Source organism: Narcine bancroftii, chromosome 12 (assembly GCF_036971445.1).
Source record: "Narcine bancroftii isolate sNarBan1 chromosome 12, sNarBan1.hap1, whole genome shotgun sequence".
Taxonomy (NCBI): domain Eukaryota; kingdom Metazoa; phylum Chordata; class Chondrichthyes; order Torpediniformes; family Narcinidae; genus Narcine; species Narcine bancroftii.
This window is the reverse complement of record NC_091480.1, coordinates 18,273,869-18,299,820: the sequence shown is the minus strand read 5'-3', so window position 1 is coordinate 18,299,820 and position 25,952 is coordinate 18,273,869. Positions and strand designations below refer to the sequence as shown.

The window sequence follows — 25,952 nt, the reverse complement described above, 5'->3', positions numbered from 1 at the left end:
CAGGACGTGCTCTGTCCTGGCTGCTGCCATTATGAAAGAGGTACAGTACAACACCAATTATCCAAAATGGTCGGGACTGGACCTATGTTGGATAATGGTAACCGTGTTTAAACAACAAACAACAAGGGAAGGCTTTTCAAGCATTAAAATAATGTTTAATTCTCACCAAAAAAAATGCTGGCCACTGCCGATCAGCGACACCTCCCCACTGAGGTCCTGCTCCTGTTGGGAGCCTGACGTCCCGCTCCTGCCTGGAGGCCACTCTCCTTGATGAAGCCGGGACAAGGGATTCTTCTAACCACTTGCTGGGAGACAGTGGCAAGCAGTTTGAAAGGGAGATTTGGAGAGAAAAGTCAATAGGGGAAGGTAAAGAAGAAATGGAAAGAGAAAGTAGTGAGTTACCTCAAACGAGGACAATCATTCTAATTTCATGTCAGGTGAATTTTTTTTCAACTTCTGAGGTCAGTTTGGCTCCAAAAGAATTTTGGATAAATGACGATTTCTGATTTTTTTGGGATATCCTCATTTATCTGAATTTTTTGGGGGGGAAAAATTAGGATTTTGGAGAATCCGATTTTGGATAATCAGAGTTGTACTGTATAGGTGCCTCAAGAATCGCACCATTAAGTTCAGGAACAATTACTGCCCCTCCACCATCAGACTCCTCAACAACAAACTCAATTAAGACTCATTTATGGACTCTTACTTCGCACGTTATTGAATATTTATTTTCTGTATTGCACAGTCAGTTTGTTCATATTTCTTTCTTTGTTTACTTTTCTCTCTTTTGTATACAAGTCTTTTCATGAGTATAGTTTTTTTTTGTACTACTGATAAGTAGAAATTCTGCCTGGCCTGCAGGAAAAAGAATCTTAGGGTTATATGTGATGCCATCAGGGGTGCCATGCTAATTTTTTAGGCGCTGGAGCTCACCAAAAATGGCGACAAGGAGGTCTCGTGAGAGATTTAGCCTTGGTGCCTGCCATGTTGTATTTGGTGTTGTATAATTGGCAGCGAATGCTGGGGGTTTGGAGGGAGGGGGGCACCCTGAGCTCTGGCAATACTGCACCCCTGGATGTCATGTATGTCATCTTCTTTTCTTTGGCTTGGCTTCGCGGACGAAGATTTATGGAGGGGTAATGTCCACATCAGCTGGAGGCTCGTTTGTGGCTGACAAGTCCGATGCGGGACAGGCAGACACGGTTGCAGCGGTTGCAAGAGAAAATTGGTTGGTTGGGGTTGGGTGTTGGGTTTTTCCTCCTTTGTCTTTTGTCAGTGAGGTGGGCTCTGCGGTCTTCTTCAAAGGAGGTTGCTGCCTGCCGAACTGTGAGGCACCAAGATGCACGGTTTGAGGCGATATCAGCCCACTGGCGGTGGTCAATGTGGTCATGTATGTACTTTGGCCATAAATCTCCATTGGAATTTTTAACTTTGAATTTGTCTTTCAGGTATCACTAGAGTTGAGAATAGTTCCAGTGGATTGGAAAATTGCAAATGTTACTCCATTCTTTCTGAAGGGGAGAGGCAAAAGACAGGAAATTATAGGCCAGTTAGTCTAACTTTAATGCTAGGCAAGATTAATAAGGATTAGGTTTCAGAGCATTTGTAAACACAAGACAAAATAGGTCAAAATCAGAATGGTTTCCTTCAGGGGAGATCTTGCCTGACAAACCCCTTGGAGTTTTTTGAGAGGTACTGGTAATGAGCAGAGCAGAGAAAGGAGAGTCAGTGGATGTTGTTCACTTGGATTTTCAGACAGCTTTTGACAATGTGCTGAACAATATAGGAGCCCAGGATCTCAGAGGAAAGGTACCAGCATGGATAGAGGATTGGTTGACTGGTAGAAGGCCAAGAGTGGGAATAAAGTTGGGCTTTTTCTAGCTGGCTGCCAGTGACTGGTGGTTTCTGCAGGAGGCCGGTCAGTGTTGGGCCTGCTACTTTTCAATCTGTAGGTAAATAATTTCGATGATGGAACTGATGGTTTCGTGGCCAAGTTTACGGATGGTACAGTAAAACCCTAGTTATTCAGAATTCAAACATACAGCAGCATCAAGGAACCAGTAAAAAAAAATCGCAGAAATACATAGATATAAAATACGGAAGTTTAAAATTAGCGAGCCTTGCCGTCTCAAGCAATCAGGAAATTCACTTATCCAGCATCTACCAATGCCCATAGGTGCTGGATACTAGGGGTTTTACTGCAGTGGGGAAGTTGAAGAATATTTGGGATAATAATATCAGCCAGATGTTGGCAGGGGCTGGAGACACACTGTACCAAAGGGTGATAGGGGCTGAAACCTTTATCACATTTAATGCCCTTTGATGTATACTTGAAAAATCAAAGCCACAAGACTACAGAAAATGGGGGAAAGTAGAACTTCTACCACCCGTTGGGTATCCTTCCATGTCTGGTATTCCTGCAGCGTTTTCTGTCTTGATCTAACTTCTAAGTAATGTTTATAAATGGCCATTTAAAATTCATGTTGAGTTTTAATTCTGTGACAAGAATGAATTGAAGCAATATGAGTATCAATGTGCCACATAAAATAAATAAATTGTAACACTTGCTCGAGACCCATAGGAACCGAATGATTGCATTTTTATAAATCTGTACAAGTAGAACAGTAATAGGAAAAGCTTTTTCAGAATTGGTGCACTCTAAAACATCTTTATCACAGGAATGCCTGTTGTGCAAGAAATTAAAATCCATCGCATTTGATATTTCACGTACGGTTCAGCAATCTTCATGGTAATGAATTTGATAATATTAGCATCATAAATTTAATTCTCACCAAGGCAAACTCTGAAACTGAATACAGTAAGTTCAATGAATTGGTACCCAACATCAGGAAATAACGCAGATAGTTGCTAAACCTGTAACTGGCTTACTTGTGTCAGCTAGGGTAAGGAATTTGTCATTCCTGATTAATGTGGGGTCCAAAGGAGAGTGGCCAATCTCACAAATTGGCAGGATGGATTTCATCCATAAATTGGTCCACCAACTCCCATCCAGAGCAACATGAACAAATTGTATCCCTTTCATCTTTTTGAAATAGTGATCTATTGCCATAAATTATTTAGGTGAAATTAACGAGCAGTTACAGTAATGAAATGTTATTATTAAATCCATTTTTAAACCACTGGCTTTAACAGTAATAGAAATTTATGGACAGGAGAGAATAAATGGTAATCAATTTGCCTCCCTTCTACATTTCCTCTGATTCGGCCTTGGTCGGAATGAACACAACATTGACAATATAAGTTTTTTAAAAAGCTGAACTTGCCATTAGAGGTTCTTGAGTGAGCCCACTTACATCCTGAACTTTAGCCTCTAAATGACATCCCAGAAAATGCTTACACAAATAGATAAAATTGTCCACTTTGCTTTTTTGTGCAGCATTGTTTATGGAGAATGGCAAGGTACATTGCAAAATTGGCAACTTCTGGTCAAGTATATATAATTGAGAAAGTTTCAAATCCCTATCTGACCCATAATTTGTTGAAGGGTAGCTTTGTACCCTAAAGTAAAATGACTATACAAAAGTAACTTTATAAACTGTAAAAAAAAATGCCAGAGCGAAACGTCAGCAGCGAAATCATCGATGTCCAGTTGTAATTGTATTTTTAGAAATTACAGCTGCGTTCATAAATGTGATAGGTTAGGTTAATCTGAAGAAGCAGCTGAGTCTCTCAGGTTTATTGAATTTCAAGAAATTGCCTTGTTCGAGGCTGTTGAGAGGGAAAATGTGTAATTCATTCACAAGGCTACAGAATTTCTACAGCCAATGAATGGATTCTGGTAATAGACAAGTTTCTGTGAACAGCGTATTGCCAGATAGTTTTAACCAGTTTTCAGAGATTAGAGAGATAAAGTTAAGAATTTTTTTAAAAAATGTGTGATTCCAAGGCTATTGGAGCATTGCATAAAATCAAATCACAATATATCGTTAGCGATTACAATTTCCATTGGCATAAGGACATTCCAGACTTCTGTCCTGTGGCATTTTATGCAGTTGAAAATGTATAAAGTTCAAATTTAGCAAGGTTTTTGGTATTGGAAATTTGCCAGAATGAGTTCAAGGCAGGGTTTGTTAAAGGCTTTGGTCAGTGTGCCAATGGTCACCTGGAACATTAATCATCATCAGGACTGGCAATGCAATGTAATTCTTCAATTTTCTGGGTAATTTATTGTTTCTTATTCTCCACAGAATGCACACTGTTATAATGCAAATTAATTAAAAAAAGCGAACTGCTGAAATGATTTAAGTGATTACCGTAGGATACAGGAGTAGAAGTGGGCCATTTGGCCGATCTAGTCCACACTGTAATTCCGATCTGAATGGAAAAGAAAACCATTCAGACATTAAATTACAAGGAGCTACAAGATGCATTTCAATTTCAAAGGATTTGCTTTACATGCAATAATGTAAAGGTCATTTCTGAACTCTAACTAGTTTCCTTGTGTTAACCATATAACCTTCTTTCCTTTGGTATGAATATTCTCCAGTATACATATCTCATAAAGAGAGGAGGGGAAAGGGTAAGGCAGGAGCTCGAAGGTGAAAGGTAGAACAAGGCAAGGAGGGAGATGAGGGGCAGATGGAGCCACATCGGGAGAGGAGGAAGTGCGGGTAGAGATAGAGGCTGGTAGGTGATGTGGTGACAACAAAGAGCTGGAGATTTTGAGGAGTTTTTTTTTAAACTTTATTTAAGATTTTATAACATGAATAACATATAGGATTACATTAAAAAAATGAAGAATAAAATAATAAAATTACAATACAATATCAGTAATCTAAATAAACCATACCCTCCCCAATAATTATTACACATTAATAAACCTAACTCAAATTAGTCCAACCCCCCCTTTCCCCCCAAAATAAAGAGTGAAGAATTAATAAAGTTAATAATATATGTGAGAAAAAAACCCACTTACAAAAAACAAAAACATAACCGATTAAAATACTAACAAAAAGAAAAGTAATTAATACTAAAATATCAGACTTAAAAAACATATTTAAATCAAACTTAAATGCATATATTTAACAAACGGAGTTAAGATGAAACATATATTTAACTCAAACTTAATATAAAAAATTAGTAAAGTTAGTAACATTATCTATCAAAAATTCTTAAACAATTATCAATTCTTAAAAAAAAATTGTAGCATGAAAAAAAATATGAAAAAAAAACTTTTGAGGAGTTGATTGTGCGAAGTGTATGGATGATGAGTTATGGAACCAGATGGGGGAAGGGAAAGAAACAGGTTGAAGGGAGCTGAGGGTATTAGAAAGAAGGTGGGGTTCAAGAACCTGGGTGGATAGCCTAGATCACTTCATGTTACCTTATTGGCAAAAAAAACCTTCATTGTATGTGAAGAGATTGGATTAATGGGATATGCCAAGTCATACCAAACTCCGACTAGGTCTGGGCCACCATACTTGTAGTTGGCAATGTTTTCAGAACATGAATGGAATTTCCTACATCCTGATATTTGCCAATCTCAGCTTCCTTTGGGAGACTGTACGTAGTCTTCAGACCGATCAGTACCAATAGTTGGGCAGTTGCCTGTTCCTCAAGGATACTTGTGCTTCAATGAATTGAACAGGGGCGGGAATACAAGGGGCGGGCATTGAGTTTAAATGTAAGGAAGCATTGTTGCAGCAATATCAAAGTTTAGTTAAAGTGACCTTGGGAATTGTGCACTGTTCTGGTTGCCCCATGACAAGAAGAAGTTTACCAGGATGTTGCCTGGTTTTGGGATGATGAGGGAGAGGGAGAGGTTGGATGATGTTTTCTCTGTGGTTCAGGAGGCAGATGGGTGACCTGATGTGATCCATCTGTTAACAAAAATTTAATGACCCAAGGAGTAAACATGCAACCTAACATGACTAGTTTCCACCATTTCAATGATTTGGAAACTAGCTAGGGATTATAAACCTTAAAGCTCATGAGAGGCATTGATAGGATGAATGGTCAGAATCTTTTCCTCAGGGTTAAAGGTGGAGGACATGTGTTTAAAGTGAGGGGGAGAAAGTTGAAGGGAGTTGTGCAGGGCAAATTGTCCCTACACAGTGTGGTAGGTGCCAGGAGTAGAGGTGGTAGCAGATACTATAGCAGCATTTAAGATGCTTCGAGATAGACACATGAATATGAAAGGAATGGTGGGATATTTATCAAATGCAAGCATCAGAGTTTGTCATTGATTTAGACTTTGTGTTTGGCACAAAGTTCCTGTGCTCTACTGTTCTATGAACTTATCTTTCACATGGGACTCTCTGGACAAGCTGACATCTCCTTTGATAACAGGAAAACGTGGACATCCCAGTGACATACTGTCATGGCATTATCATACAATCTTCCTGTCATTTTTCCATGATATACTTAAGACTTTACAAAGGCATCCGTCCACATCAGCAAATAATTTGTATTCTTTACCATGAAGTTTCCTCCAGGAAGGATTAAAAGGTCTTGAACTCAATGAAGAAGTGGAATTGCCTTCATAATCCCTAGCTCGTTTCCAAATCACTGAAATGCTGGAAACTCGTCATGCGAGGTTGCATGTTTACTCCTTGGGTCAATAAATTTTTGTTAACAGATGGATCACATACTGGTCCTGGTAAGTCCCTCTTAATGAGGCATTTCATGGGCTTGTGGACTTTCCTTGATCCAGGGTAAAGAATGTTTTGTTTGTGTGAGCCTCCATCATTTAATTCGTGTCAGCATTTTTCCTTTCGCAGCCCTCAGTCTGAGCACAGACTCTGTTTGAGAACAATTCTTCAGGCATTTCTTTTGTAGAATTGACTAACTTATTTTACGTTAAACTTTAATGCCTCTGCCTGAGGCTGTACCTCAACCCACAGATCCAGACAGCAGTGCACCAGCCAGACTATTAATATTAGTGTAGCGGCTACTACGGTAGAGCTACTGAAGTAATAAAAAAAACACACGCCAGATTAGTCAACTCAAGACTGATTTATTCAGGGTTTACAGGCTCTTTTATATACTGCACGTACCGGGCTCCAGGGGACAAGGTGGGATGTCACTATAAGACTGCTGCCAATCCACGGGACCGGCAGGTTTAAATCTAGCCTCGTCAGTGTCCCACGCCTTGCGGCAGGAGACTCAACTGCTCGACGTGCCGTTCCTCGGCACTCAGTATCTCTCACGTGTGGTCCATTAGGTGAGTATCCCTATTAGGGTTCTGCACGCCCACTGAACTGTGCCGGCTACAGTTCGCATTACCGCGCTGTGTGCCCACTTGGCCTGCTACAGGGCCGCTACATTAGCTTTGATTCATGTCTTTAATTTTTTTTGTGTTACTTTGGTTGGGGTGTTTTGGTTTTGTAAAATTATGTTGGCTTCTGTGATTGTCTTGACCCAGATTTTTGTGAGAAGGGCAAAGCCTCAAAAAGTGCGAAAACAGTGAGTCCAGTCCTGAGTCAGGGTACAGAGTAAACAATACTTTCCTGTCCCAAGAGAGTGCAGTGTACCAATTCAGAAAATTGCAGTCCCTGTGATTGGCAAATACCTCGTACAAACAAGTATAATCAAAAATTGATGTAATCATCGAGTGTACAAGTTTTGGAAGTTCTTCAGCTCCTCAAACCATCCTGCATATGAGAATCGAGCCTTTTTTTTGCAAGGCATCTCTTCAGTTCGTCCTGGCAGTAATGTTCTGTCATGCGAGGATGAAGATGGTGCATTCAGTGGAATCAGTCGAATGTTGCACCAAGGACCTTTATCTGTTAGCTCCATCATTTGCAGACTTGGAGAGAAATAAGGATAGGAGGGGATGGGGTGGATATCTCATGTGGAATCATGGGGGAAAGAGGAAGAGAAGGATAACGTCTGGGGCATGAATAAAGGGCATCAGTAGGAGCAGGACAATCTTGAGGAAAGCAAAGGGATGGGGTCTGGGTTTATCAGGAGCAGGACGTGTGGGTGTGGATGATAGTTTGGGGTGGGAAAGAGGTCAAAGATATGATCATGCCAGTCAGGGCAATGAAACATGGCAAAGGCTGGTGCTGACCTTGTTGTTACACCCAGTTTTAAAAATTATTGTTGATCTTGAATACCTTTAACAGTCAGCTGGTCGGCTGTTGTGGGTCACTGTCTTCCTCCCACCCTACAGTCAGATGTTACTTCCGATAACCAAGCACATCCATTGCAGAGGTGGTGGTGGTGGTGGTAATACTGGTGCCATGAAGGCTGTGGATGGTGCTACAGTTTTTCTTGTTCGATCGGATCCTTGTTTGATTTGTATGGCATGTGCAGTACTTGTAGTTTATCAACCCTAGTTTGGATCCTGTAGGTGAACCTTGCATTGAGGAAAGAAGTGCATCATAGCACAGAATAATAAGTTAAGAGACCCCTCATTTCTCATCTGGAAAGAAATTAGTTGAAGAAGCTGCTCTTAGGAATTCTTCCATCACTCTCTTGTGGGACACTGACAAGGCTAGATTTAAACCTGCCGGTCCCGTGGATTGGCAGCAGTCTTATAGTGACATCCCACCTTGTCCCCTGGAGCCCGGTACATGCAGTATATAAAAGAGCCTGTAAACCCTGAATAAATCAGTCTTGAGTTGATTAATCTGGTGTGTGTTTTTGAATTACTTCAGTAGCTCTACCGTAATGCCTTACCAATCACGAGTTATTTCTTTCTGTCATATATGACTCCAGCAGATGAACAGTTTTCATCATGTTTGGATTGAGGCCACTTTTACCCAAGTGGTATATTAATGTTAAACAGAGTCGTTCAGCTTTTATATCAATGATTCGATAAAAAGAATGACAAGTTATAAAATTGAAGGAAGCTGACAAAATGAACAATAAGCATCTCAGATAGAGTTGGCACAGACATGATGGGCTGAATGACCTCTTCATTGATTGTATTGTTGATCATGCTGATGACTAAGTCTGAGGGGGCGGGGGGGGGTGGTTTATGGTCAATTTCACTTATTCTGCTTGTTTTTTTGATGGCTGGTGATGGGCAATTAAAATGACACACGCGAGGCTTGTTTTGGAGTGGTGAGATGATTCTAGTAGTGAGAAGTTTTTCAGGGGGGAGGTCAGAGGGTAGAGGTGGAAGGGAGGGGAGGTCAGAAGGGGAGGTGGAGGGTTGGGGAGGTCAGAGGGTCAAGGTGGTAGCTAGAGGAGGTCAGAAGGGAGAGGTGGAAGGTTGGGGAGGTCAGGGGGTGGAGGGTAGGGGAAGTCTAGCACACTGGTTTTCATCAATTCAGCCAAGATATTATCAGGAATGGCATGAGTTTGTACATTCAACAATTCTAGCCAGGAAATGTCTTCAGAATGTATTGTATAACATTGGCAAATATCTCGTACAAACAAATATAATCAAAAATTGATATAATCATCGAGTGTACAAGTTTTGGAAGTCCTTCAGCACCTCAAACCATACAGCACATGAGAATCGAGCCAATCTTTTTGCAAGGACCTCTTCAGTTCGTCCTGGCAGTTATGTTCTGCCATGTGAGGTTGAAGGTGGTGCGTTCAGTGGAATCAGTCGAATGTTGCACCAAGGACCTTTATCTTTTAGCTCCATCATTTGCAGACTTGGAGAGAGATGGCCTATTGCCATATTTTCAGCTTGGGAGAGCTCATAGTACCAATGAACAATTCTTTGATCCATCAATTGTTCTGAAGTTACAGATGGTCTTGTAACTTCTTTGAAGAAGTCTTTGCTGTTCTTGCCATTCCCCATTACATCGAACATGGATTAATCTTCCCATTGGTAATATGTTAGGTTGGGTATGAACTTTTCTTATGTTTGCTACAGTTTCAGTCCACTCTTGGGCTCATTGAAAAACCTGTGCCCACATCCTTTTTTCATCAAGACATTGCAATAATCACAGCCTATATTGTATCCCAATTTCTGATTCCTCATGTTGAACTCTGTCATGGCATTGCCCCTTCCTTCTCTGTTTTAGCCCAAAGGTATTCCCAAAGTTTTTCATTCATTTATTTTTGTTCCCTCATGTTCTATAGTTCTCTCTCCTCCTGTCAACCTTCTCTCCCCCTTTGAAGGATTTCTCTAAGACTCAGATTCTTTCAAATAACTGCATTGAACTCCCATAGGTTTGTCTGATAACACCTCAATAAAGGAATTTGGGAATACATTAATACTTCCGGTATCTGGCACCCATGGGGATTACTAGATGCTGTCTAAGTGAATTTGGCTGTTGCTTGAGATTGTATGGTTTAGCAAACTATGGGGTAGAAATTTAAAACTTTCATATTTTTTACCTATTTATTTAACAAGATTTTTTTTGCCAGTTGCACGATAGTGGGGATTTACTGTATTAAAGAAATTATCTACATTTAAATATTTTTAAAATTATAGACATGCAGCACGATAACAGGGCCTTTTGGCCCACAGGCCCTTGCCATCCAATTAACCAACATTACCCTGTACGTTTTGAATGGTGGGAGGAAACCTACGCAGGCATGGGGACAATGTACAAACACCTTACAGACAGCGCAGGATTCGAATCCCAATTGCTGGCGCTGTAATTCTAACCGTGCCACCCCATTGATGCATTAGTAAACCTGAAGCTGACTGTGTCTGAATAGATTCATCTTTGTGTGCTAAGACTCAGTTTAATATGGTGCCTCTTTGACAAGAGATTTCGCACAAAGGAAAAAGAGAGCATTAACATATTTTGTGAGTGTTAGGTCTGCTTTGTTCATGAATGAGTGAGTCAAACACCAGACTGAGTCGAAATCAAGGTTCTTTGTTCTTTATTGCCGGATTGTAACACTTGCAACTAACAGTGTTAGTTGGAGAAGGCGCATTCTGCCGTTATCAGCAAGTGGTGTTTTTTTATATACCTTAGGATACGAACTTAGTAAATTATCATACCATGACATTGTCCAATGAATAAACTGTTGCTATCCTTCTCTGCTAGTTTCCTGCACATCAATTTGTTATCCCCACTCTTATCTTGAGAGTACAAGGTCACAACTGCATCTTGTTACGGCCCAGCACTGGGTGACTCCTTCTACATTCCCAGCTCATGATGTTTTTACCTAACATGAGATGTGTTCAATTTTCAAGATTGCAATACATTTATGAAAAAAAATGTTTTTTATTAAATTTAGTGAACGACATCTTCTCCGATAAATAAAATGTTATTCATCCTTTGCCTTCTAGACCCTTCTTGAGTGCCAGCCTCCATTAGCAATTCTGAGGCAAACTCAACTGGCACTCGTTGGTGACATTTCATTATAATGCAGTAGAAGCTGCCTTCAGATATTAAGCAAGGGAGCACATTATAACTGGAAGCATGAAACAGCTGTTGGTGTGTTGGCTCACTATCCCACAATCAATTGCACCATTAGATCATTCCTGGTGTCTGGCTGGTGTAATTTAGCTTCACATTTTTGATGCAATATACAACCTGTGATTTGAGATGCAACTATGTGAGAATATTTTTGACACAAATTACTTCTTTTTTTTTGTTCCTAAAGGAGGAGTTTTAACATAATGTATTTCTACAAAAAATAATAAGCAGTATTTGGTATTTAATTTCCTGTTTATGGAGCACGTTCAATGGAATTACACAGCGATTCAAGAGACTGAAGGTGCTGCAATCTACAGCAAAAAAAAAAGAACTGCTGGAGTAATTCAGCATCTGTGGGGCCAAAGGGATGGTCAACATTTTGAAACTGATGGAAGGTCTCAAAATCAAAACGTCAGCCATACCCATGCTTCTACAGATGTTGCTTGATGAAATAAGTTCATCGAGCAGTTTGTTTTTTATTCCTTAGAATTACATGTAAATGTCAGATTGCAACGATTTTTATTGAGGAACTATACAGACTTGAAATAACTAGGAATAATAGTGATGTATATCAAATAAGGAATGTTCAGCGCAATCCATAATGCCACTGATCTATCAAAAACTTTGTTCAACTTCTGAATATTTAAGAGGAAAAAATAGACATTATTTCTTCCTGATTCAAATGCCACAATTGATGTATTGTCAACTTTTAAGTAACTATCTCTGACATATTCCTTTAATTTTTAATTTCCTTCCTTTATCCTTGTGGTCCAAAAGTCAATTGCTCATCCTTCATTTGCCACAACTGGTGTTTCCTCAAAGCCTAACGCAGTGAGATTTGTGTACATGTTGGGCATGACTTTGGAGTGCTTGATGGTTCAAAAGTAGAAAGGTTTTAAAATAATTAATGTTATTTGCCTTGCCAAAAATGGGGCAGAATTTCCACTGCTCAAAGATATCCAGCTCTTGGAGCAGCACTTTCCGGAGGGTCTCCCACTGGGAGGGGGATTCCAGCATATTGCCCCCATCACGGAATGACTATGGCAGTCAGTCAACATAGAATCTTGCAGCTCACAGAATGTTAAAGCTTGTCCAAAGGCTGATTCTTCATGAATGACTTTGACATTCTCAAACATCCCAAAAAGAGTCAAGAACCAATAAACAATAATATTTAGCCAATTTCAAATATTACTTTTTAAAACACTTAAAAGCTTGCATACAAAATGATGTATGGATACTGCTGAGTTCTTCCAGCAATTTCGTGTTTTGTTCTAGTTCACCAACACCTTGCAGATTTCTTGTTTGGCACCTTTGTTCCATGGAGAGTGTTCTGGTTGGTGGCATCACTGCAGGACAAGTGTAAAACCCAGAGGGTTGTTAACTCGGCCTGCGACATCACAGGCACCAGCTTCCACTCCATTGAGTACATTTACATGAGGCAGTGTCTTAAAAAAGCAGACTCTTTCCTTAAAGACCCCCACCACCCAGGCCATGCTCTCTTCATTCTGCTACCATCGGGGTTAAGATACTGGAGCCTAAAGATGAGAACTCAGTGGCACAAGAACAGCTTCTTCTCCATTGCCGTCAGATTCCTGAATAATCAATGAATCAAAGACACTACCTTACTTTCTGTGCATTTTTTTTATATAGTCATGTTGTAAGATTGTTATAATATGAATATGTTCACTGCTGCAAAACACCGAATTTCATGACTTGTACATGACAATAAATTCTGATTGTGTTGCTCATGGGAAATAGGAGCAGGAGTCGGCCATCTGGCATTCTCACAATTCTCAAGCATTATTCTGGGGAATTGCCACATAGATGCTTATCCTGGCCAGGATCTAAAACTTCCCTGAGGATTCTTTGATTTTAATGGTGATCCTAGGCCTGCAGATTAAATAGCAAATGAAGAAGTAAGTTTTTAATTATTTAGTTTAATGGTTTTAATTATTGATAATTTATGTATTTATGTTTAAATAATTCACGAAGAATAATTAAAAAAAAAATTTAAATGGTTCCTGACCAGTTAATATTGAGGCAAAACCTTTTATTCCCCCATCCCCTTCTTCTTGATCGCCACGGATGTATATCAATTTGAAGTTAAGCCAGATCCTAAAGCATTATTTTAGCTCTACAATTTCTCAATATTCATAAGTGTTGGAGGTGAGTGGAACAATTATTTCCAAGACATTATGAGAAGAGTTCCTACCTTTCATTGTACTAATTACAATAATTTGGAGTGTGTTTGAATTTATCAATGTTGTAGTGAGTGCTTAGTCGATATTTTGAAAATTCTGCAAGACTACCTTTACAGAACCCGTTTGTAAATTGATCCGTGTATCTGGAGCCAAAGCTTTTTGGTTGGGCATGTATCTTGATCGAAGTCTTTCTTGCAGCTAGATTGGATTTCATTTCATCTTTCTATTCCTTGGAAATAATATTTCTCCACTTTTAATTTGTTAGAGCTCATCTGTTTGCTCAATCAGTGTTCTTACGCGTGAAATTCAGAACTTTACAGTAATATCTCAATAATTTGTCATTTCTTGATAGATTTTGACATTGATGTGATAATTGGCACGTGTCACCTCTGAACCATTTTCAGGTTTAAATTGCAATCTTGTGTTTGTGAGGTAACAGGCTTCAAACACCAACCAACGGGGTATTGATTTTCGCATGTTTCAATTAAAATAGAATTGAGCATCTGAAATATTGTGCTGTAGCGCATATAAATTATTCCCTGGGCTATTCAAAATGCTAATCATGAACTTTCTATCTTTTCATATTTGTCTCTTTATACTTGTTTAAAATGTGATGGAAACCTGCTGTGTGCCTAGCCACTCAAGTTGAAAGTATGTACATCTAACATTTGCAATTTGTTCCAAAACATATGGTTATTTCTACTTGATATGATCAATTTTCACATTGAAAGGACCAAGTATTGGAATTTCGATTGAAATTACATTTCTTAGCAATGGCTAATGCATAAACTGTCAAATATTATGAATAACATAAATAGAAACTAGATACAAACAAGTCAGAGGACCATTTCACAATGTGGATTTAAATTTAGTTCAGAATAACACAAAAGTAGTACTTTTTGGTCAAGTGATTATCAAGTTTAACTTTATTATCATCTGATTGTACAATGTGGATGAAACAGCTTTTCCCTGGACCACAGTGCGCGCACATACACACCACATAATAATCACTTGTGTATAAATATAAAATTTAAAATAAATATATATAAATATTTTCAGATGATTTACTTGGTTGCAGGATATTATTCGTCAATCTAACGGCCTGCATGAAGAAGCTACTTCCCAACCTGACAGTCCTGATTTTGATGCTCAGAATCGGTATCAGGGGGCATTAGGGTAACTGCAAGGGGAGGGGGGGGGGAAGCACAAACTGGTATTCCAAAGCTTACTCATTGGGCGGGGAGGATAAGTGGGTGCCATACCTGCCATGAACCACCACTGTGCACTGCGGTCACACTTTCCCCTCCCTCTGACGTAACAGGCTTCTAGCCTGTGGAGAGAAAACCACATGATGCCAATGCTGTGGGTGGGTGGAAGGCACAATAGCTCATTTGGGGGGAGCATGGCCTGTGAATGCCCTCTCCGTGCTAATGATGCCGAGCCTGCCCTGTACCACCTCCTTGATGATAGTGGGTCAAACATACTGTGTGCTGAATGGAAAGTGTTTTCTGTCATTCTTTGAGCCCTATTTAAGCAACACTTCTGGAAAGGGAGACCCCAGTGATCTTCTTGACAGTTTTGATCATCCACTGTATTGACTTCTGCTTCTATGATGCAGCCGGACAGGACACTCTCAAATGTGCTCCTGTTTGAGGTTGACCAGATAGGTCTGGTAGATTTGCCCTCCTCGACCTCCTTCGGAATTGTAGGCGCTGCTGCACCTTCCTGATTGATGAGGAGGCGTTGTGGGTCCGGGATAGGACATCCCTTCCATGCACACTGAGGAACTCTGTGCTCTCCGTCACAGAAACGTTGATGAGTCATGGAGAATGGTCGACCTTCGTCCCCCTGAAGTCCACAATTATTTGGGAAGTTAGATGCCTAAATCAGTTTAATTTCACAACAAAGAATAATACGTCACTGAAGTTAACTGCCGGAAATGAAATAATCCACACTGGTTCAGCTGGCCGAAGGATGCTGAATTTAGGACGTGATGAAAGAAAGGGTCGAGGGAAACTTTACTCTGAAGTTCTGATGATTGAAGTTGTTACCTTTGTTGGTTTTTTTAATGATAAACCATTAAAGACAAGTCACAAATATAAAGATACCCCTTGATGTGCCATCTGTGACTTCTGCAGCACAATGAATGGTTTGGCAGCATACAGAGGATTGTACTGAATCCCTCATGCAATACTTAATCCCTAAACAGTTTGCTGCTCATGGTGGAATTTCATGCGATCGTCTAGTTTGTGGGATACACACCGCCTCAAGATGGGACTCCAACTGCATAATAGTAAATAGCAAACACAAAGTGTTGCCCCACACATTAGGTGGACACGGGTAAAGAAAAGGGCAATTAAATGTTGAAACAATAAATCTTTTTAGCAATAAGGGTAGATACAGTCAGAAGAAAGATATTGCTGAAGGTGCACAACTTTGAGAAGATGGGCGTAAAGACATTAGAAGTTCAATTTTATTATAGGTTCTACAAATAGTGGCACAATGTGTGAGTAAAATGAAATGGGTAAATCTTTAGAAAGTAGCAGTTAGGCCACAATCAAAATGGTGTCAGCAGCTTTAGCTTGAAGCCCACAAGGCATTGACACAGAGGTGATGATACTGTTGAAAATCTATTGTTATCAAAGAAGATCTTGTGTACCCAAACTACTTCCACTGGGGCAGGCACAGCTAAGACATTTAATAGAAATTATTTCAAATTTTGAAGTGTTGTAAAGGAAATGACTGGAAAGCTTGTCACAATGGGCCATCAATTTTATTTTGCCCTGAAGAAAGGAAGGTTGAAATTCTTTATCCAGCATGTTGTGTAAAATGGAAAGCATGCCCATAGGAAGCAATTAACAATAAGACAATTTCACCTTTTAATTGAGAAGTAGATAAATATTTTGAAGGGTAGATTGATATGGAGCTACAGGCAAAGCCTTTTTGAAGATCTCTTCGGAATATGCTGAGTCGGGTGCCTTAACCTTGTGTTATCTATCTTCTGTGGCTCTAAAATGAGCTCTAGAAATCTCATTGTTTACAGTAGCATTCATTCATGAATATCACAAATAGAATGAATGCAAATAAAACAGAAGTATAAAAATTCATTGTTAAACTGGACGTGAGACTCCATGCCCTACAAGAATTTTAAGTGGCATTTTGTCAAATTCCAGCTGCCTTCTTAATTACTTTAAGTGGGTGACTAATCTGCAGGATGTGTGCTCTGAGACAGAAAATTTAGCTTTAAAACCTAAGAAAAGGTCCCATTTGTTCAAGCACTTAAATTTCTGCAGTTTATTTGAGTTGGGAGTAGCTCCAACCTATCTCTTTACAAAATCCATTTGACTTACCGTAACTATTTACCTGAACCAAAACAAACAAACAAATTGACATGGGCATACTAATACTTTTGTAACTCCTTCAGTTGGTGGCTCGTTGTATGCGGTTGAGTTTACAGGCCTTTTGCATGAACAGTGAGAAAAATTACAATTAATTCTGTTTTGAATTGTTAGTTGTGGTTTAAATATTGGCAGAAATGACAAGAGAATCAAAATACAATTCTACCAACAGAGCTTTTATAAGTGCTGCTTGAAATTGAAGAGCTGTTATAACATAAAAAAGTCATATGTCTCACTGTTTCTGTGGCAACCATATAGAGTTGTCCAGTGGGTCATTTCCTCCCTCTATTCTCACAGCCCTGAAAACTATTTCAGTCAGCCAACCACGTCCACATGAGTGGACGCCCATCCAAAGTTCAAAGTTCAGATTTATTGTCAAAGTACATACATGACGTCACATCCCAACCCTGAGAAGATTCTTTTTCCTGAGGGTGAGGCCCTCATTGGTAGTGCAAAAATAACTGCGCTCAAATAAAGGAATGTAAACAAAACTGCAATACATAAGAAAACATCAATAAAGTGCAAAAAAAAGGGTCCTTAAATAAATCCTTGATTGAGTGTTGTGGAGGAATCTGATGGTGAAGGGGTAGCAGGTGTTCCTGAACCTGATGGCGTGAGTCCATGCTAATCCTTACCTACTTGCACTTGGCCTGTAGCCTTTGGTGCCTAGCCAATTCAGATACATATCCAGCTACCTCTTAAATTCTGTCAGGAACTCTGCTTTCACCGCTCCCTCTTGAAGGTGACAAGATTCTCAGAACTATCTAAGTCCTTTCTAAATGAATGATCGCCTCTGTCTCAGGTGATCAGTCCTATCTGTTGACAAAGGTTTTTATGCAGATCCCCATTCTATCTTTTAACACTTAATCTTCAGGTGAAGTTGGGATGAAGCCTTGGAACCGTTCTTGTAAATCACATCTGCGCCCTCTCTCATAGCAGGAAAAATGCACCTGTGCACATCTAAAAACTGATCACGGAAAATGCGAAGATGGACACTTTAGTTCAAAGATGCTTAATTAAATAATAGCACTTTATAACGAAAGCCAATCACATTCTAATACAAGAATGGATGAGATTATTTTCAAAATAGAATTTAATACAGAAATATTGTTTCTGTGCCATGTACCTTTTTATTCAACATTGAGTGAGGATGCTGGACCTCAATGTTGTCATTTTCATTTTGTACATGGAGTGGTAACTTCAGCATTTCTGGGCTCAAGACCTTAGTGTTCATTGCATTGGGAAAACCACACTTTTGATTTACTGTTTCAGTCTTGGATCAGATCATTGCTGCAGTAATTCCATGTACATTCAGGTGTTGTTGCGCTAGGTGGGCTTTCCTGATAATAATATCAGACCGAACTAGGAGTTTACAGGTGCTAGGATACTTTGGGGCAAATGCTGAGAAAAGTCATGGTCTGAAGCATCAATTAATGTGAAAAATAAAATATAATAATGGCTGCTGGTTTTTGCTGCTGAGATGTACAGGCTACAAACTATCATTGCTGCATCAGTTTAATACCCATCATTTTAGAACTGCCTTGTTTGGAAAAGGATGATATATTAATGACATAAATTCTGTTTTCATGTACTTTTAAGGATGCAAAGTTTGTGGAGGAGCGACGCAAACAACTCCAGGAGTACCTGAGGAACATAATGAATAAAATTATACAGACTCTCCCGGAGTTTACATCCAGACCTAAGAAGGAGACTCTGATAAACCTCCTTCCATTTTGTGTGTAAGTATGGAGCTATTATTTTAATATAATATGATGTAGGCATCATTTGCAGAAAGTACATTTTCGGGAGGTGAGGATGCATTTCTTTCTGTTATGTTACTCAGTGCTGGAATACTTGAAATTGTATCCTATTATTTCACTTGATGTTCCCTATTTTTCACTGCATTGCTTATTTCAAAGAATCAATTAAAGGAGTACAGTGGTTCAGATTCATCTGCAAGGCAAAACAGTTGACGTTCCCTCCATTCCTCACCTGCAGTGGCTCATTCCATTTTCATTTTACTCACGTAAAGTTTTTACCATTTGTGTATGTTCCTGTTGAGGTCCCAATATAGAGGATTTATTATGCAATTTGATTCCAATGTAATAGGTATCATTTCAAGACAATTTCTGTGTCTTGAACCAATAATAATGGTAATCACTTTTATTGGGGTGTTTAAAAAAAAACTGAGGCAGAAGAGGGTATTCATTGTTATCTTTAGTAAATAATAATCTTTGGCGAATGTAGCATTTAACATTTAAGTAATGTCCACTGGCTCTTCTATCAGTCATATATTTTGCTTTTTTGTTGTGCATTAAGATCATGCCACAAACTCCAATATGTTTGCTGCAGTGTTGTAATAATTTCATTTTTACATTGACCAGCAAGTAAATTTGCAGGAAGGTTGATGCTCTGTATTTTATAATGTAAACTAATTAAAATAACAAACTTCTAACGAATGTTAATTACCTGAACACACTCATATTTGTTGTGGTCAAATACACTGGAAAAAACTACTTGGTACTGACTACTCTGGTTGTATTCACGACGAAGGACTGAATAAAACAAAGGACATGATCATTTATTAGAGGTTGTGCATTGAAGATGGATAGTTTCATAAAGTTGCACAATCAAATAGTTTATTGTACAGTTTTCATTGCTGATTAAATCATTTAAAATCTTTTAAAGCCATGACTATTTTGTCTAAAAAGGATGTTCTAAAGGCAATTAAGTTAAAATGTTTAATAAATGCATAATGTTGGAAGTTCATTGCACATTACAAATATAAAAGCAGAAAATGCTGAGAAAAACCAGCAGGGCCATTAGCCTCTATGGAAAGTTTAGCTTCGTTAATGTTTCTGATCAAAGAAATGAGGTCAGAACAGTTCGGAAGAATCGCTTTTGACCTTCACAGACACTGTCTGTTCTCAGCATTTTTACAGATTTGATGACTGGGAAAATGTTCAAGATCAATTGGAACATTTGAGTGAACAAATTTTTTTTTTTAAACTAAGTATAAAAATGTTGAAAGGACTCTTGAGAACGTAAAATATTTGAATAAAATAAATTAACTAATAAAATAACCAAGCATTTTTTCTGCTCCAGTTCCACTCTTCACATGACACACCCAGGAGCAGATTGCCCACTTGTGGTGGCAAGTGCCACAACTTCATTCTTGCTCCCCAGATCCCATGAGTTCTACTATAGATGTCTAGTGTTAAAGTGATAGTTGCTCAAACCACTGCCAAACTCGGCATTGGTGTTCATGCAGAAATATGGAACTTGCAGATGGTTGGTGGGGAAATGACTGTCGCCATGTGCAGATTCAGATTGACAAATGCCTTTTTTCTGAATTCAATGCCAAGTATGTTGATTCCTCGGGAAATGAAACAGTGGAAGTGCTAGAATTCTAAAGGATGAAGGGATGATGTACATTGCAACAGATAGGCATGACAGTTAAAACAGATAAGGTGTAGTAAATAAATTTAGATAATTGTAAGGAGTCATTACTGCATAACTGACACAGCCAACACTCAAGCACACACAGCTCTTCCTGTTTTGTCATGAAGTGCTCAAGTGGATCTTTGTATGTCCTGTGATAATCACCATGTTGTAAGACTCCTTTGTAGGCCTGAGCTGGTTTAATTTTCTCCATGCCTCAGAGAGAAAGTATCATATCTCTGGATTGTAACGCAGCAATTTTGTTGTGCACTTGCTTTCTTGCTCCTGTCCATTCCACTTAACACATCTTAAGCAGAGCATTTTCTGCTTCACTATTTGAAACTTTGAAATCCTGCAGTAACTTAGCTTAGTGGCTATTTCCCACTTACCTCTGAATTCGAGGGCTTTCAATTCAAGTCCTAATTGAGGCACTTGGAAACAAAATAACAAGAAATCTGACATTAAGGGGGGAGTACAGGTGAGGCATTATAGCAAAGCCCGTTCGGTTTCTGAAGTGATTGAGAAAGATCTGAATCAAATTGCATGAAGCTGTATACCCAACTGCTGCAATCACATTGCTCAGTAACATCCATTACATTTTCAGTTAAGTACAACGTTGTAAAGGACGTTGGAGCATCCCAAAGTTGGAAAAGCTGTCTTATAATTTCAAGGGTTTTTTTTTAAACACAGAAGTCTTGGTGGTTGTTTTGAAATCAGGTGAACTGTCTACAACCAGGAGTGCCGAGTTGTGCAGTATTAAGTGACGATTCTGCAGCGTTGAGAAGTTAAATGTTAATGTAAAAATAGCAACTGGTATTTATTCATGGAAAGATATGAATATCTAAATTACAATGTGCGAAGAGACAGCACTGCTGTGTGAAGAAGACATTGACCACATCAAGTTCAAAGATGGCAAACACATGACGTGAGGTGAAGGTGAAGCCAGAGAAGCTCTTGATGATGATTGGAATGTGCAGAGAGCAGCTTGTTTCCCGGTGGAGCAGAGTTCATTCTGAGTCAGTAGCCAGGAGTGCAATGGAGTGGTGATGAGTGAGCACAGTTTTGAGTCCAGGCCAAAGAGGACGACTTTCATGTGCAGCTGAAGAAAGTTTGACTCATCCATGACAATTTTGGATTACAATGCTTGACAGCTGGAGTTGATTGTGGGGTTAAGGAAAACGATAAAGCAATATTCATTCTGTGGGTGAGTCACCGAGGACCAATATGTAGGCTGAGACCAAGATCGGATTATTGTCCACCTCCTCCATAGCTGCACCATTCTGCATAATTCATTGTTCCTCAGCAGAGTTACTTCACTGGTCTTGTCAGCACACAATGGTGTCCCCCTTAAATAAATTTTATTCATAATAACTAGATATACAGTGTGTGGGTGTGAGTGTGTGGGGTTGTGTGTGGGTGTGGGTGTGTGTGGGCGATCTCCATCTGTCATGATCTCTGACCCTCCAAATTGCAATTGTTGCCTTTTCTCCTTTGGTGAAGGTTCCATCTTTGAGCTGAGACCGTAGTTGATGTTGAGTTCATGATTATACAAGGGAAAAATACTGAAGTGGTTTCCCGATGCCGCCTTCATTTACGGTGTCCATACCAGATGGGTAACCCTGGCCATTGATCAGCAGATTCATTTTCCCTACGTTTTTAGTTTTACAACCATAAATTCCAATTTGTAGAATTTGCTTGTAAAATCCATGCACCATCTGCAATCTATGGCTTCACGTGACCCTGAATGGGAGGCTAAACCTTGCCCAAGGGTAACCTGTAGGCCACACACACACACACACACACACACACACACACACACACACACACACACACACACACACACACACACACACACACACACACACACAGTCTGTACATTGTAATGTTAGCCATGCATTATACCACATAGCACAATTGCCACTAATGTGGCCCCCTTGGGTGCCATCCCCTGAAATAGCTTGAGGAATTCCCCTACTGATCTCAACCACTCAATACACACAATTACAAAGAAAAAGTGAGATTATTTGTAAGGGGCTTAAACCCTTTAAAATTAAAATACTTGGACAAAAGTTGGAGATACTACAAATAAATAAATGGTGAATTTTGCAGACAAAGTTGACATTTTGACTTTTCATTAGAATTGAGAAGGATAAAAGACGAACAATGTTTTAAAATGAATGGAACAAAACAGCAAAGAGTGAAACAAGCTATATGATTTTTAAGAGGAAATTGGGAGATGGTTCATGACTGAAATGATTTTAACATTTTAACAGACTGAAATGTATTGAAAAGACACCTGAGAATTTGTAAATAATGGAGTTAATGGTGAAGAGTAAGGTCGGAAAGGTTACAAGGTAATACTCATAGAGTAAGACTTAATCCACCAGTCTAAAGAAGCAAGAGGTGGGCTATAAGTGAGAATGGTTTCCATCAGAAGATATTTTCCCCCAACACTTCTCCCATATGCCCTTGGCCCTAGAATTTCATTAGTATTTCCTATCTCAGCAACAGTGGCAGCTGAAGATTCAAGTTGGGAAAATCATGCTTCAAACCAAAGGATTGCAATAAGTCTAATGGAGAGAGAATGAAATGAAATGCTGGAAAGGTGGACTAGAACTGGAAATTGCTGGGTATGCTTAGGCAGTGCAAAGTGAAAAGAGGAGGACTGTTGTTGTATCCCGTCACAGATCTCTCATGTAAAGCTCGATCTTGCAATCAGCTTCATGCAATTAACATTGAAGGCCAATAAACCAGAACTTAGAATAGGATGGAACACGTTTTGTCTGAAATACAAACTTAGATCAGAGGTTGGCAACCCATTATATTATCAGGAGTTTATATTTTTGGTTAAAGTTCAACTAAATGAGCTTTTTTTTGCACAACCAAACAGAGACATTTCAGTCATTAAACCAAAGTCCCCAATGACATTTATAGTGACTCGTGATAGTTAGTCTGCTATCATGTTCATCTAAGGCAGGAGGAATCCCTATTGCTTTGGACAATAATTTCACTTACCTACAACATTAAGACGAATGTCATGTCTTCATTGCTATTTATGAAATCCTGCTGCACACAAATGGATGACTTTATTGTCTCAATTATAATTACACTGCAGAGGTAATTAATTGCCCGTGAAGCTCTGTTGGACATTCCAAGGACATAAAACAATTATTTTAATTTAGTACCAATAGTTTTCATCGCATTTCTGACTTGACTACTTCTGTCACGTTCAATAGAAATTAGATGATTGGTTCAAAGGTAAAAGGTGATATATTTGATTCAGTAAAGTAGGGTACAATTTTTTTTCAAAAAAAGACTATTCACAATAAATTATTTGCAAAAAAGAAAACCGTTCAATGTCACTTGGCATTCTTAGTGACATGTCCAGACATTCCCATCATTGTTACATACTCTCTTGATTTTCACCAATGCCACCACTGTGGCCCCTTGTCGTTATTCCCCCCTTCTGTTGTTTGAGGGGCTTTCCCTCAGTCTCTGCCGCTCTATGCCCAGTGACAGAAGGACTCTAGACTGTGGTCCTTCCCCACAGCGCCCTTATGTTAGCTCCACCAATTCTCAGTGCGTGCCTCAGCACGTACTCTGCAGCCTGAAATGTGCCAGTCTGCAGCATTCCCTCATCAAAATCTCCATGTGTTGAAAGACCAATACATTTTAGACCAAAGGGAATCCTTCACTGAGATGATGGTATTCCAGCAGTTCTAGATGCCGGTCTCTGTGTGTGTCCCTGGGAACAGTCTGTAGATCAGAGTGTCCTCTATTACACTCTGCTGCTGGGGATGAACCATGACGAGAACCCTTGCATTCTTCTCCACACACTCTTAGTTAATCTGGATTCTGCAAAGAGGCGGGTGACTGCCACCCCTCCACTGCAGTCATCTTGGGGACAGTGTACGCTGTGGACGATGTTCCGGTGATACAGGAAGGATCTGACTTGGAGAGCTCCTCCCACCGCCAGCAAGGCCAAGTCCTGGTGTTTGCTTGTAAGCACTGGTGATGAGGCATTCCACCAGGTGACCTGCACGGTCTGCTCCAGGAACCACCCACTAGTATGCATCAAGTCCTCATCTCTAAGTATCTGCATGGTGTTCCGTGCTTACCACTGCATGATGGACTTGTGGTCAAAGGTGTTTGTCTGGAAAATCTTTTCCATGAAGGATAGGTGCTGCGGCAAAGTCCAGCTGACTGGGACATTGGACCGCAATGAAGCCAGGCCCATCCTTCACAACAGATGGGTCAGGTCGAACCTCAGCCCATGACGACACTTGGTGCCACTTTGGTTCCACGCACAGCCTGATTCACAAAGATAGAACAATTGTGCTGGCAATTTAAAATCCAGCTGTAATTTTTCCTACTGTTGGCTCACGCGGAATTGAGCTATACACCACAATGTGAAGCAATTGATGCCAGGCACAGGAAGAAGATATATTAACCACACTGATCACATGATCCATGTTACATGGCTTGTCGGACATTAAAATCAATTGTCGGCTCATCACTTGACTCTGAGATGAAAACAAACTTGTTATTCATGTGCTGCGATTATCATATAATTGCTTTAATTTGAGAACAGTGCAATTGCATTATTTACAGTTGGGACTAACAACCAGTAATCACTAGCTGTGGCCAAGCATAATATTTACTTTTCAGTGAATATGCTGGTAATATTTGTAGACTGCCCAGTTTAAATCAGTGGAAGTAAGTATAGGTAGCAAAGACTGGAAAATTCACCAGTGATCTCTGCTGAAGCAAGGTGCAGACTTCAGGAACTAGTCTTTAAAACTTAGTCTGCAGCAGGAATTCCTTACCCCGATTGTACTGCCCATCAGGAAGCTTCCAATCCATAGCAATTCATGTCCAACAAACACAAAGCATTGCAATCTAGTATTGGAGTAATCTCTCCACAGCACGTCATGAAACATGTGGGTTGATCTGGACAGACAAGGAGTATAAATGGATAGACTATAAGGCATAGGAGCAGAAATAGGCTATTTAGCCCATCGAGTCTGCTCCGCCATTTAATCATAAGCTTATTCATTTTCCCACTCTGCCCCACTGCATGGGTTTCTCCCCAAAACAAGAACCTATCAATCTTTGCCTTAAATACCCCCAATGACCTGGACTCCTCAACCACCTGTGGCAATAAATTCCACAGATTTACCTCCCTCTGGCTGAAGAAATTCTGCTCTAAGTGGATGTCCATCAATCCTGAAGTTGTGCCTTCTTGGGATTTCGAACAAATCTCTTTCCCTTTTCCTGCAGGCTTGTGGGACCATTGAGTCACAGGCTTGTTGTAGGGTCTTCACAGCCTGGTGGTGGGGCAGCCCCTGTAAAAGCAGGAAGATGAGCAAGACGACCACACTGTTGCTGTGCCCTCAACCAGTGGTCACTCTGCTGCTTGTCGTCAGCTGGGTCAGCTCCAAAGTGGCTGCAGTACACAGATGGGTCCTTGAGCCTGGGCTCCAAAGACATTGATTGAACCCACCATCTTCCATGCTGCAACAATTAAAGAAGCACTGGACTGACATATAGAGTTGGGCACTTGCATCTGGTTCTCTTCAGCCAATTAGTTGTCTTCATTGTATCTCTGGGGG

General features: G+C 39.8%; 1 protein-coding gene across 2 annotated transcripts in view; it reads left to right on the top strand.

Annotated features, from left to right (window-relative positions):
• The window catches only part of snx29 (sorting nexin 29), a 354,925-nt gene that overhangs the window by 301,659 nt on the left and 27,314 nt on the right, over window positions 1-25,952 (top strand). Inside the window, exon 20 of one of the 2 annotated variants that reach the window (XM_069905804.1) lies at window positions 18,499-18,638. In XM_069905804.1, coding sequence (XP_069761905.1) covers window positions 18,499-18,638 — 140 coding nt within the window. Of the gene's footprint in view, window positions 1-18,498; window positions 18,639-25,952 lie in introns of those variants that run through there. The other variant, XM_069905805.1, reaches the window with a different exon arrangement.